The sequence below is a fragment of the Haliotis rufescens genome, unplaced genomic scaffold (assembly GCF_023055435.1).
Source record: "Haliotis rufescens isolate VD_foot unplaced genomic scaffold, xgHalRufe1.0.p SCAF_9, whole genome shotgun sequence".
In the NCBI taxonomy this organism is placed as follows: Eukaryota; Metazoa; Mollusca; class Gastropoda; order Lepetellida; family Haliotidae; genus Haliotis; species Haliotis rufescens.
This window is the reverse complement of record NW_025964383.1, coordinates 47,896,739-47,910,810: the sequence shown is the minus strand read 5'-3', so window position 1 is coordinate 47,910,810 and position 14,072 is coordinate 47,896,739. Positions and strand designations below refer to the sequence as shown.

The window sequence follows — 14,072 nt, the reverse complement described above, 5'->3', positions numbered from 1 at the left end:
TGTTAATTATTATCAAAACACCCTAAATGTATTAAATAAACCGGTTGCGTTGTATTTGGATCCGGATTGTACAAACTTCAACCTGGTTGGTGAATTTTGGCGATCAACAGGACACAACCAATCAAATATTAGAACGCTTGTTGACAGGTGCTCGCTTCCGTTCACGTGGTCTACATTTCCCGCCGTTTTGGAAAGTGCATTGTTGATAGTGAGAAAGTTACAAGATCTTCGAAATGGCACCCAGAGATTATGCAGCAGAAAAGGGTATGTTTATTTTTATATTATGCCATGTAAACAATTTCAGTTCAAAGATCTAACGTAGTCTATTTCTAGTGTGATGTAAATGAAGGAATATCTTGCATTATAATTGAAACTTGGCTGACCCGCTTTCTAGCACGGCCTGTTCAGCATAGTCTCAGTGTTTAAATATTCGCCAAAATATCATGAATATCGTCGATCAGTTCTGCTGCTTTCGTGAAGTATGAAAAACAGGTTTAAGTTGATTATCATGATTATTGTCAACCGTAGTTAGTACATACAATGTGGTATTGATTTGCGCAAAAGAGTTAAAAACGATAATTAACTTTCCAAGTTAGATCTTTAAATATGACGCCTAACCCCTTCCATTTTATTGCAGAGAAAATATCAACATTCCTCAAGGAGTTCTATCAAGATGGCGATAAGAGGGGAAAGGATTTTGTATATACACAGCAGTTGGTAGGTGTTTTGCTTTTACTGAAACAACAAATATGTTGTGTGTAATCACATCCTTGAATTTGCAGACTTGTATTGCCATGTCTTGTAAAAGTTTCAAAAGTGTAGTCTCTGGTGGAGTATCACCGACCCTACTTGTTTATCCAGCTAGTTGTAACATAGTGGGCAGATTGTGTGTTCTGTCAGTACAGGGTTAGAAATTGGCACTGGTTCTGTAGTCCTTGCCGAAGTGTCCAATAGTAAAGGTATCGTGAAGACAAGTAGAAATTTACCATTATCAAGGGCTTTGCTGTGGACTAAAGATGCTAGTTTCTGCTGCTGCTGCTGCTGTACTTGTGATATTCCCCCACAATGGAAGTGGACAATGAACTTGACCATGTTAACTATTTCAGTTGTTCAAATGGACACTTAATCATGTGATCAGTAGTAGGTCTGTATTTTGCAGTGCCTTTGGCCAATGTGCAGTTCAAGCAAGTTGAGGCATACAAACTGATACAAGACTTAGACTCAACAATGTTTTGATTTTGGTGCCAAATTTCAAGCAATCGTCTGCACATCTAATTATATGTTTTAAACATTTTTATATCTGTCCATCAAGGACGTGGAGGATGCACAGTTTGATCCAATTAGATCTGGCATGATATAGCAGGCGTGTGTATTGATATTCAGAATGTACATTGTCATTGTTGCAATAATTCATATGGAGGCTGTGATACAATGTTACTTGACTAATTACAAATGTCTCTAAAAAAACTACATGGACAAATGCAGAAGTCCCACCAACATTTTGCACTATATCACACTGTTATTAATATAGTAATATCAGTTAGGCTGGGATGATACACCAACAATGCAATCCGATATGCATCACAATACCTTATTCACGATCTGATGCATATCACAATACTTGCATGTACTCTTATCTGCGGAGCGTAAGCTATCTTTCGCATAGACAGCATGGCTAAATACCAGGCACATTGACGATTTATAGTTGGCAGAGTCAAGTATGGCGCACAACTGGAAAAAAATCATTTTCACTACTAAATTAATGTTTGTAGTAACAGTTGTTAAAGCATACACTTAGATATGAATCACTACTTTTTACTTGATACATCCGACTGTGATCAATATTTGCATCGAGAAGTGAAATATCATGATGCATCGGTGTATCGACCACCATTAATAGCAGGCTAGCTATGTTAACAACCTTGATGGTTGTAGATCGCACTAAGGTATGAGGTAGAATAAAGCCAGTGTGTGAAGACGGGTCTCTGTGGAAGTATTGTTATTATGATTTGTTGTTTGCAGATGAAACTTGCCCACAGGGAGCAGGTGAGTCTGGAGATCGACCTGGAACACGTCCGAGAGTATGAGCCTGACCTGGCTGATGCCATTGTTGAAAACGCACGTCGCTATGGCAACTTGTTTGCTGATGCGGTTCAGGAATTACTGCCTGTGTACAAAGAAAGAGATGTAAGTGACAAGACATAGTTACTCTATAGTAAGTGTATGTTTTTATCCTGTGCACTGACTGATGTTATCTTCCTGAATCAGAAAATATGTTGCAGCAACGGTTATCTTGAAACTAGTCAAATACTGACAATGTTATGGGGACTAACCACCATGGCTTTAGTACAGGGATGAGAATTTTCCACTGAATTTTACAAATTTCATTATGTCAAGGATAACTTCTTGTGCATGTCATAACAATATATGCATCACCCACGGCTAACTTTCAGTGTGGGAGGTTTCTTTTAATCATTCTCATCCCTGTGAGTATGATGTAATATTATGTGATATTATGTAATATTATGAACATTTGTTGCATTTAAGCACCTGATTATCTTGATGCTTGACATTGCATTGTGTCGGGGCCTTGACCTCTGTGAAAACTGAACACCTAATTGAGTTGTGGTGTTTTCAGCTTGTGAACAAGGACACTCTGGATGTTTACATCGAACACCGGATGTTGATGGAACAGCGGAGTCACCCGGACGGCCAGGAGGTCACACGAGACCCCATGAACAAATACCCCCCAGAGCTGATGAGGAGATTGTGAGTGGATGACTGTCAACACTTACCAACTCCAGATTTGCAGTATTAATGTAGAAAGATCACCCTGGATTATCTCCCTTGGATTCTCGTTCACGATATCTATTGTAGAATGAAAGTACTGGACTGCTGGTCCTAACTCAATGTGATACATTAAGGATATAGAAAGTCCTTATCACTCAATCATGTAGCAGATAGCCTTGGGGACCCCTTTTGGTTTCTAAAACAGTTGCTTGAAGCATCATGTAGATATTTTCTTTAATCTGAACATGATGTTGGGTCTTGTCTACTGGTCTGGAGCCTGAGTCTGGTAAAATTCTGTTTGGTCAAGTAAGCTCTGTGAACAGTAGTTGATTTTATAACACTTAGATGTACTGAAACTAATGATTGGTTCCGACTTGTGATGTTGGTGTTGATGTTTCAGTGAAGTGTACTTCAAGGCTCAGGGGGATCAGAAGCATTCCGCTATTCGAGAGGTCAAGGCCGAGCACATTGGCAAGCTGGTGTGTGTCAAGGGCATCGTGACCCGAGCGACGGAGGTTAAACCCATGATGACCGTCGCGACCTACACCTGTGACACGTGCGGCAATGAAACCTACCAGCCTGTAAGTAGCCAGAGCGTTCATGTTGTCCAGTCACCATGGTGACTTCAAGCCTCTGTAGTCCCCAGTGGTCATGTTGTCCAGTCACTGTGGTGACTCCAGGCCTCTGTAGTCTGCTTGCATGAGAGCCGACCTGTGAAGGTCGAGTGACTACAGTGTGTTGTTTGTTGACTCCCTGTCTTATGACGACAAATCATTGCTCTTGCTATCTACCACCTGTCTGCCAGGTCAAGGAAGAAGCACTGTCCGGCAGCTCCGCCATCATGGTGTTGCTCTCTGCAGCTAATAACAAGTACTCATATTTGAACACTTTCTTGTTTGTATCTGTCAATCTGTCAAGATCTTCAAGGAAATTCAAGATGTGGCTTGTTTTAATAATGTTAAATGAAAGAAACTTTAGTATCGGTGAATACCACTGGCAGTTGTTCCTTGTAGAAGTGAATCCTCGACCAGTCATGGCATACCTAACTCCAGTCATGGTATACCTCATTGAACAGTGGAATATGAGGGCTATGATTCTATACCAGACCGATGCTTCAGTTTTGTTACTATTTTGAACTGGTATGATAACTGATGGAGCATCTAATGGTGACTTGTGTTGTTGCAGATCAACTCACCGTCGTTCATGCCGCTGCTGATGTGTCCCAGCCAGGAGTGCACCGTCAACCGCTCCGGGGGGAGGCTCTACCTGCAGACTCGGGGCTCCAAGTTCGCCAAGTTTCAGGAAATTAAGATCCAAGAACATGTAAGCTTACATTTTAGTCTCAGATTGAGGCTTAAGCGTTTCCATTCCTGTAAATCTGAAGTATTCCTATTTCAACTCTATCAACACGACAGGCTGGTAAACCAACTACAGAGAAGTCATGTCAAAATAATACTTAATGTTGTGAACCTCCTACCTGTCATTTTCATTCATTTATTGGGCGGTCGGGTAGTCTAGTGGTTCAAGCGTTCGCTCGTCACGCCGAAGACCATGGTTCGATTCCCGACATGGGTACAATGTGTGAAGCCCTTTTTTCTGGTGCCCCCCCCCCAGCCAGGATATTGCTGGAATATTGCTAGAAGCCGCGTAAAACAATACTCAATCAACAAACAATCATTCGTTTATTAGATTTATCACTTTATCACTCTTTAAGACATATTTCATGTTAATTTATCTTAGTTTATCAATATATAAAAAACATTATACACTTTCCCATAATTCGCCATAAGCAGTTGGACTTGCTTCAGTTGAGACTATTGATAATGTTGTAACGGATGTAATCCCACCGTTGTCTGTGCCGAGTGTCGTGCAGTTGCTGATGTATAGTGTTACCATGAACTGTTTGTTTCAGAGTGACCAAGTTCCGGTGGGCAACATTCCCAGGAGCATGACCATCTTCTGTCGAGGAGAAACGACCCGCCTGGCCCAGCCCGGCGACCATGTCAGCATCACTGGTGTATCCTTCCATAGATGACAGTCACCACAGGCCTGGCACTTAGTAGCAATATTCACCATGTGAAGAGAAAAGCAGAGTTAAAAACGCTCTTCGTGTCAGTGCAAGGGACGTAGGGAAGAGTTTGTGCCATATTTCATACAGGTGTTTATCTAGACCTGCACTTGGGCCGATATTCCGCCCCCGGTCTGTAGCATGTCGACCCAAATTCATAGACCCGTGAAGATCCAGGGTAGAGTAGGTCTACAGCAACCCAAGCTTGCGGTGAAAGGTGACTGGTTGTCGTAGGAGGCGACTAACTAGATCGGGTGTTCTCACTCACTGACTTGGTTGATGCATGTCATCAAATCTCAATTGCGTGGATTGATGCTCATGATGTCAATCACTGGATTGTCAGGTCCAGACTTGATTATTTACAGACCGCTGTCATATAGCTGGAATATTGTTAGTGCTGCGTTAAACAACAGAAAAACATAAACAGGAATTTCAAGTTTCCCAGTTCATGTGAATGTAATGCCCTTGTAGAGGTAACTTGTATCACAGATCGCAGGACCAGGAAACATGGAAGAGGCGTTAATGCTTAGATTTACATAATTCCACTGAATACAGTCTTAAATACCCTATTTAGAAAATTAGATCCTAAAAGAAATTGTATGTTTTCTCAATTTGCCTACAAAGGGCACTGTTTCGAATCCTAGATAAATCCTCGTCCTATCTGCAGATAATTCAATAGCATGGTGATATTTATCATGTATAATTAGTTTTGTCAATGTCCTGACTGACCTGGAGGGAGGTGAAGACAACCTGAAGAATAAGACATGACCCTGACATGATAATTATACTTCTCACAAGTTACACCTGATCTACAGCTTCAACATTGGGGTGATAAGTCTGTTATTAGCACAGAAACCTGTTGTCATGTTACCGTCTTTAACTTTGTAAGATATTTCTGCCGATGGTGAAGACCGGCTTTGGACAATTACAGCAGGGACTCCTGTCCGAGACTTACATGGAGACACACGTGAGTGAAATAGTGCTAGCTTTGCACACAAAATGTTCACACATGATTGAAACAACAACAACTGATAAATGTGATCATGGTAAAGCTGTTCTGATGGACACACATGCAATGTTTTGGGTATTTTGGTTTGTATTTGTTTCCTGTCAGAAGTTCCCAGATCCGTGGAAACAGTGTTTCTTGATCCTTATCAAGCTTCAAGCAGGCTTGGAAAGACCTTGAATTTCAAAGGCCCTCTTCAAAAGCCTTGACAGACTTAATTTTTTAATTTGATGGTCGTGAGAATAAATCTTAAACTTTGCAATGTTTGTACTGCTGTTTAGGTCTTTTGACGAATACAGTATGCTGGATTTTATCAAATATTAATGTTATTGCTAATAATCTAACTGAAATGGCCTTGAAATGTGAGTGTTCCATATCTGTGTGAACGCTGTGTATTCTGATACATCTGACAGAGTTGAAACATTTGCATGTCATAAACTCTGGTCTTCGCAGAAAAACACCCAGTTCAAAGCAAACTGACACTAAGCAGTTCAGGGCTGGAGGCATGTGTTGTCTTTCAGTTAACTTTAGCAATTCTCTTCAAGAAAGTTCGGATCTGTATGTTTTGTGAACTTGTTGTTTGTCCTCGCAGCGAATCATCAAGATGAACAAGACTGAGGACGATGAGCTGGACGCACAGGAGCTGAGCGAGGAGGAGCTGAAGCAGCTTGCAGGTAGAGCCACATCCTTGTGTGATGTTGTGTAATTGAAACAAAATAGCATGCCTCCAGTACCCCATCTGTTTTCTGACATGGTTAGCCTTGTGGTACAAGAATTCACTCGTCAGCCGAAGGACATTGTTTCATTCCCCACATGGGTCAGTGTCAGGTGTGCCGTCTGAAACAGAACTTATGGTCGGAACTACAACAACTGTATTTGCAAATATGTTTAAGCTTGATTCTGATAGGACCATTTGTGACTTTCAGATTATGAAATGTGCTGATAGTAAATTGAAACGCATAAAGCAACGAAGATCAGGATGTTTACATTAAATAATTAAAGCAGCTGTGAATAGGTTTGAGACAGTCGACGAATCCCAGAGTTGTATAAAATAAACCCATCCTACATGAACGTGCCGGATGTCCAACTGAGTGTAAATGAAATGCGCTTATGTGAGAATCTGGTGGGTACATTGTAATATACAGCTGTTACTCATAGTGCACAATGTTCATGCAGGGGTGAGATTCTTCCGCAGATCCGTGAATTTTAGTGACCACAAATTTGTTAAAATATGATGGCTGGCCCCATAAACATCCCCAAATTATGGACCATGCTCAATTGCAAAGAAGTTTCAGCTGCAAAGAAAAATATCTATTCTCATCCCTGTTTATCAGAGTCGTGGCCTGACGTTGTTGTTGTTTTCCAGAGGACGACTTCTACGACAAGTTGGCCAGCAGCATCGCCCCGGAGATCTACGGACACGAGGATGTGAAGAAGGCGCTGCTGCTCCTGCTGGTGGGCGGAGTCGACCAGTCGCCCAAGGGGATGAAGATCAGAGGTAGGGCGTGTGTGGAGCAGGCATAAAATGGTTTCTGACAGGTGCTTCTCTCACTCACTTCAAAAATGGGTTGTTTGGTAGGCTAGTGTTTGCTCGTCACACTGAGGTACTGGGTTTTATTGCCACATGGTACAAATTGTGTCTGCCAACCATAATATTCATGGCATTCTACTAAAAGTGCCTTAAAAAGAAACTAGATGGATATTAGGCAAACATTGGGTCAGAGGTTCTTGTCCTAGAGGTGTTGTATCAGCTTGAATCATAGGAACCGTTGTGACACCAACAAGGTAGTTGTCTTTCTAAGGAAACAGAAATTTAGTATTTATGGCAGCAGCATGATCAGTTTGAATTTATTCAATTATATTTTGGAAATTTCCATGTCTTGTTTGTTTACAAGCTTAGTCAGTTTTCCCAGCAAATGATGGATTTGTTGAACAATGTGCATGTGTCATCACGTTTTGGTGGAAATGTAACTGTACAAATACTAATAGTCAAGCCTCATGAATGACGCGATGGGGTCTTTGTTGGTCTCTGTGTAGTAGATTGAGAACTTTCAGAAAGTTGATGAATGTTAAGTCACTAACAAGAGGGCTGACATGTTCCAATGTGTTCATACTTACCGTTGCCTGTGTGGTCTGCTTGCCTCCTCCTCCTCCTCCTCCTCCTCCTCACCACTCCGCTGTCTGTTACAGGGAACATCAACATCTGCCTGATGGGCGACCCCGGTGTGGCCAAGTCACAGCTCCTGTCCTACATCGACAGACTCGCACCCAGAAGTACGTCCACACCAATCCCTGTGTCTGTTTGTGTTCTTGTTTAGGATTAACTATGAACCATTTCTTTATGATTGAAGTCAAAACGGGCTTCATCACCAATACTCGGTTGTGGCACCTCGAATAGCTGCGTGAATGCTGATTTGGTGTACGTAATAAGCTCTCTCACTGAATTTAGAACTCGATGACCTGTTCATTCCCTGCCAACAGTTCAGGGTGCAACTTGGCTACATCACCAGGTTGGCCTGATGTTAAGGAGGTCCTCAGAGCCAGTAGAATGTCAAGCTTTTTAGTGGGTGTCCAAACATGTCATCACTGTTCAGGCTGGTAGAGGTTTCAGGTTGAGCGGAATCCCAGCAGGATCTAATAGGGAGCTCCGTTCATGTAACTAGTGCTCGTTGATGGACTGCCATTGTCAGTTCATCAAATATTGTTTCAAAGATACTTGGGACACTTTACTGCATGGGGTGACTAAGGGACTGCACCATTGTCCTCCATTGAAGTATTGGGCTACACACTTGGCTGGTGGCTAGTTAATTGGAATAAACATTACCATTGTGTTGTCCACTGGAAGCACGAGGATGGAATAAAGATGCAGTGACTGAACTGTGGTTGTTACAGTGGTTATTACATTGGTTGTTACAGTGGCTGTTACAGTGGTTGTTACTGTGGTCGTTACAGGTGTGGCGGCCGTTACTGTGGTTGTTACTGTGGTCGTGGTCGTTACAGTGGTTTGTTTGCTTCAGGTCAGTACACGACGGGGCGGGGCTCGTCGGGCGTCGGTCTGACGGCGGCGGTGATGAAGGACCCCCTGACAGGGGAGATGACGCTGGAGGGCGGGGCACTTGTCCTGGCAGACCAGGGTGTGTGCTGTATTGACGAGTTCGACAAGATGATGGACGGCGACAGAACAGCCATCCATGAGGTCATGGAACAGCAGACCATCTCCATCGCCAAGGTAACTCACCTAATAAATCACTACATGCACTCATCATGGATTTGAATCCCAAATTTGCCGTGATGATCATTCTCGAGGGTTGTCAGCACCATACCTGGCTCATGGGTTTCTCTGGTAAATGTAAGCCATGCAGAACTTTGCATAGGACATCACCAGTCAAGATTACAGCCTGGGATATAACTTGAAATCGCTTCATTGCATTCAATTCAAACTCACTCACTCATCCTTGCATTCAGCAGGAAATGATGGCACTACTGCTTTTGCCATTAATTATTTTTACAATTTATTTTGTTTTTGGACTATTTTCTCAAATATTAAAATCAGTATGTGCTTTTCAAACATTTGGTAGGACACTTTTATATGCACCAACTGAAGACATGTGAGAAGACTTATCCCTTCAAGTCAACTTTGTTGCTATCTGACAGTAAGATAAGTATTATGAACATTTACATTGTTGGGATGAACTGTAAACTAAGGGTACTTCCAGACGAAGCTTCCAGGCCCCCGAGCCACTGGTTGTGAAGTGTATCGTGAGTTATTTACTTGCATGTCTGTGTTCCTCGTTACAGGCAGGGATCATGACAAGTCTGAACGCCCGCGTGTCGATACTGGCCGCAGCCAACCCCGCCTACGGCCGCTACAACCCCAAGAAGACCATCGAGCAGAACATCCAGCTCCCGGCCGCTCTGCTGTCCAGGTTTGACCTGCTGTGGCTCATCCAGGACAAGGCTGACCGAGAGAACGATCTCAGGTGAGGCAAGCGGGGCGGACTTCTTACACGTCTTGGATGTTTAGTGTATTGAGTGTTGTCACTTGTTAAACAGGAAGCGGTTATTTAGGTATATTGTTTCTGTTTCAGACTGGCCCAGCACATCACGTACGTCCACCAGCACAACATCCACCCACCCTGTCAGTTCACGCCCCTGGACATGAAGCTGATGAGGTAAGTCCTGAAACACTGCCGATAGATGAGGAAATAACTGCCATTCAAGAAGTTGGCAGATAAGTACAACTTTATGGATAACAACTTCTGGTTGATAACGGTGTGATAGTCTACATTCAAACTTTGCTACAGTAGACGACGGTTAAAACGAACACGCTTATAACGAACTGAAGGATATAATGAACTGAAATTAGTAGTCCCTTTCAGTTTACTGTAGATGCAATAAACCAGAGGTTGTTATGCATAAAGATGTACATTTTTTCTTTGATAATGACATCTGGTGAATGACTACTAAACATTTATAAAAGAGTAGAGTCTAAAAAAGTCTTCAATTATTGTTAGAATTGTTTGAATCTGTTTTCTTGGTAAATTTTCGGTAGGAAAAATGCCAATAAGCATTGATTGGCGTGGTTTAATATATGTTGGCGTTGTTTGTAGACGTTACATCGCTCTCTGCAAGAAAAAGAACCCAGCTGTGCCGGAGGGCTTGGCTGAATTCATCACCGGCGCCTACGTGGAGATGAGGAAGGAGGCTCGTAACAACAAGGACATGACCTTCACCAGCGCCAGGACGCTCCTCGCCATCCTCCGCCTCTCGACTGCACTGGTGAGACATCCTCAGATTGTACTATTGACAGCTCTACGTTCTAAACTCAGTGGTGGCGTTCACTCGTCGTGCTCACGGCCAGGGTTTGATTCCATACATGGGTACAATGTGTGAAGTCCATATGTGATCTCCCCCGTCAGGATATTGCTGGAATATTGCTACAAGTAACAAACACCCTCCTGGGACAATCCCAGTACATACGTCATGATTCCCTGGCGACTATGTCGTCCCGCATGTACCCGGGGACGTTGATGTGTAGTTTCCCAACAGACCCTGATGTAGCGGAGTGTAGTTCTATTAAATGTCCACAGCTTGATGGAATACACAAAGATAGGTTCTTAAGTCCATTGTTTAAGTTGCTGCTATGAAACGAATGTGTATCATCACGCATAACAAAAACAATACTGCATAGCTTCCTATAGTATTGATCCAAATTACACGTTATAATGAGCAATATCAGGAGATAGAAGTTCTGCAGATCATTGCGTCGTGCTGTTTGACATGCTGTGTTGTTCTGAAGGCCCGTCTCCGACTAGCCGACACCGTGGAGAAGGAGGATGTGAACGAGGCGATGCGGTTGATGGAGATGTGCCGAGACTCGCTCAACCCGCACCACGACATGCACACCAGGTGAGTGACTTACTGCGACTAGTTGGACATGTTGTCTGATCTTCTACACTGATACAACACCTGTCTTGAGGACTCAGGACACAGCCATTTGGCTTCATTTCTCTACCACCACCAACTCTGCCTTCACTGGTTCTCCCACGGAGCTCAGAATCAATAGGGTGTATTTAGTATCCACAAGGACATAGTGGTGCAGTCTTCATTTTGTACCCTGGGGCGGTCGGGTAGCCTAGTGGTTAAAGCGTTCGCTCGTCACGCCGAAGACCCGGGTTCGATTCCCGACATGTGTACAATGTGTGAAGCCCATTTCTGGTGTCCCCCGCCGTGATATTGCTGGAATATTGCTAAAAGCGGCGTCAAACCATACTCACTCACTCACTCATTTTGTACCCCTGGGAAATACTATTTAAAAACTTTGAACACACAATGCCATTTAGAAAGTGGTCAAATGTCACATTTGGGAAAACACTTTCTAAGTAAGGTACAGATTCTCGTACTTTTTTGGATTGAGGCCTGTTCGGAATTCAAACCCACACTGCCAGAGTGAGGCACCTAATCGCCAGCACACTAAGTCAGCGATCTAACCCACTCAGCCACTGAGGCCTCCACAACAATGACAGTCAGAGAAGTGAGTTTCAGAAATTCTCACAAATTACATTTTGAAAGAAAGGTAAACTATTCAGATGATATAATTATCAAAATAAGACAAACAAGGGGGAACTGTTTTACCAGATGAGGTACTGATCTGTCAGTATTGGTCGTACTGTTCCACTGACTGCCACAAGTACACTAGTGTTGAACTTGTCCTGCCTGCGTCAACATCATTTAGAAATCAATAGCACTGGGAATCAAGAAATCTTGTTTTGTTTCCGTTTTACGCCAAAGACCCGGGTTCAATTCCCCACATGGGTACAATGTGTGAAGCCCATTTCTGGTGTCACCCCGCTGTGATGTTGCTGGAATATTGCTAAAAGCGGCGTAAAACCATACTCACTCACTCACTCACTTGTAGGGGAAAAGATTATGTATAAAATATACAGTGATGAGAGATTTTCAGGGTTTTTTCAAAAGGTTTTGAAAGTATTTTAGATAAGTTATGTATATTGATAGCAACAGTAAGTATTTTTAATTTTACATTTTATTTCTGGTTGGCATGATTGAAAAAATACACTGTTTTAGTTAATTTATCAGATTCGTAATTCAAGTTTCAAAAAAAACATCTTGCCAAAGATTATTCACACAAATTTAACCAGAATGTGTGTTTTAGATAGTTTTCAGATTTCTATTTGAGAGAGCTAAATCTAAATTATATTTGCAGGGTACAAAACGTGACTGACCAGATCTTCGCTGTGATCCGTGAAATGGCCCCGGCCAAGGGTGTGAAGTCAGTGAAAGTGAGCGACATTCTGGAGCAGTGTACATCTAAAGGATTCAAACCGGACCGGGTCGACGCCTGCATAGACGAGTACGAGGAACTGAATGTATGGCAGGTCAACAACGCCAGGACAAGACTCACCTTTGTGTAAAACTGGCGATTCTTGGGACTGACTGAAACACTAGCAATTAACATAGTTCTGGGTTAATCAAGTCATTGATGAAAAACAACCATCGTCATTTCATGGACGTCTTGGACAAGAAATTCGAATCACTGCCGAAGCAGGAAAGTAACAGCTTGGAACATGTCCCCCTGGCTTTGGGGTGTAGAGAACATATACTGTTCATCTGACATTGTCAATCTCGTGCATTCTATCATAAGGTCATGATTTCAAGGAAGCAGTTTTAATGTAACTTTACTATTTGTATTTTACGAGTTGTCTGACTGGAGTGCTCCTGTGGCGAGTGCTGTGTACATAGTATCACCTCACTGTATATATCATGTCTGTAGAATCATTACTGGTATTATCGTCATCACGAAACAACTTCTCTATTAAGAGGAGACTAGTTTTGAACATGTACAAATTTGTAAATTCATTCTGCCTGAAATAAATTCTTCATCTCATGTTGCAAGTTGTGCTCTGCCAGGTGAAACTTGTGTGTGGTGTGGATGGTGTGAAACTGAGGCCTGTGTTGGGACACTGCTTGCGATCTCTTGGTAGTAAAGTGATTAAGTGGTGACAGTGTGTTTTGTTTGGGGAATGGGATCAGGTGGTCAGGCTCGTTGACTGGGTTGATGCATGTTGATTGCGTTGATCGATCATGATATTAATCGCTGGATTGTCTGGTCCATACTCGATTATCTACATACCGCCGTCATATAGCTGGAATATTGCTGAGTGCGGCGTTAAACAACAAACCAACCAACCAACCTAACCAAACTGACAAGCATGGTTGTTTTTTGGCAAGCATGGGTTGCTGAAGACCCATTGTACCCCGGACTTTCACAGATCGAAATCCATATCACCCTGGAGGTGCTCACTAACGTATATAGAGGCTTTTAGTTTATTATACAGCTTATTGTCGAGAGATTTAATTGAAGCCTTGTACCCTTATCAGTCAAGCCACAGATTCACTTGCTACCCATGCTACTTCGCTCTTAGAACAAGGACAGGGTGCAGGGGCCCCGTTCTGACCAGGAATCCCAGCGCGTGGTGTGGGACTACTTCACTCTTAGAACAAGGACAGGGTGCAGGGGCCCCGTTCTGACCAGGAATCCCAGCGCGTGGTGTGGGACTACTTCACTCTTAGAACAAGGACAGGGTGCAGGGGCCCCGTTCTGACCAGGAATCCCAGCGCGTGGTGTGGGACTACTTCACTCTTAGAACAAGGACAGGGTGCAGGGGACCTGTTCTGACCAGGAATCCC

At 42.9% G+C, this 14,072-nt stretch overlaps 1 protein-coding gene across 1 annotated transcript; it reads left to right on the top strand.

Moving 5' to 3' along the window:
- Positions 1–106: 106 nt before the first annotated feature.
- Positions 107–13,269, top strand: LOC124117514 (DNA replication licensing factor mcm7-like). The gene is made up of 17 exons (XM_046479442.2): positions 107–264; positions 638–717; positions 2,023–2,187; positions 2,639–2,769; positions 3,191–3,371; positions 3,976–4,113; positions 4,703–4,807; positions 5,748–5,825; positions 6,457–6,538; positions 7,231–7,362; positions 8,055–8,138; positions 8,882–9,093; positions 9,663–9,844; positions 9,953–10,036; positions 10,475–10,643; positions 11,164–11,273; positions 12,589–13,269. The coding sequence occupies exons 1-17, from the start codon at positions 234–236 to the stop codon at positions 12,794–12,796; spliced, it is 2,172 nt and encodes a 723-aa protein (XP_046335398.1). The 5' UTR covers positions 107–233; the 3' UTR covers positions 12,797–13,269.
- The last annotated feature ends 803 nt before the right edge of the window (positions 13,270–14,072 follow it).

Coding starts and splice junctions, on each gene's coding strand:
- LOC124117514 (XM_046479442.2), top strand. CDS start 234: ATGGCACCCAGAGATTATGCAGCAGAAAAGG. Junction 5,826..6,456: donor AGACTTACATGGAGACACAC/GTGAGTGAAATA, acceptor TTGTCCTCGCAG/CGAATCATCAAGATGAACAA. Junction 7,363..8,054: donor CAAGGGGATGAAGATCAGAG/GTAGGGCGTGTG, acceptor TGTCTGTTACAG/GGAACATCAACATCTGCCTG.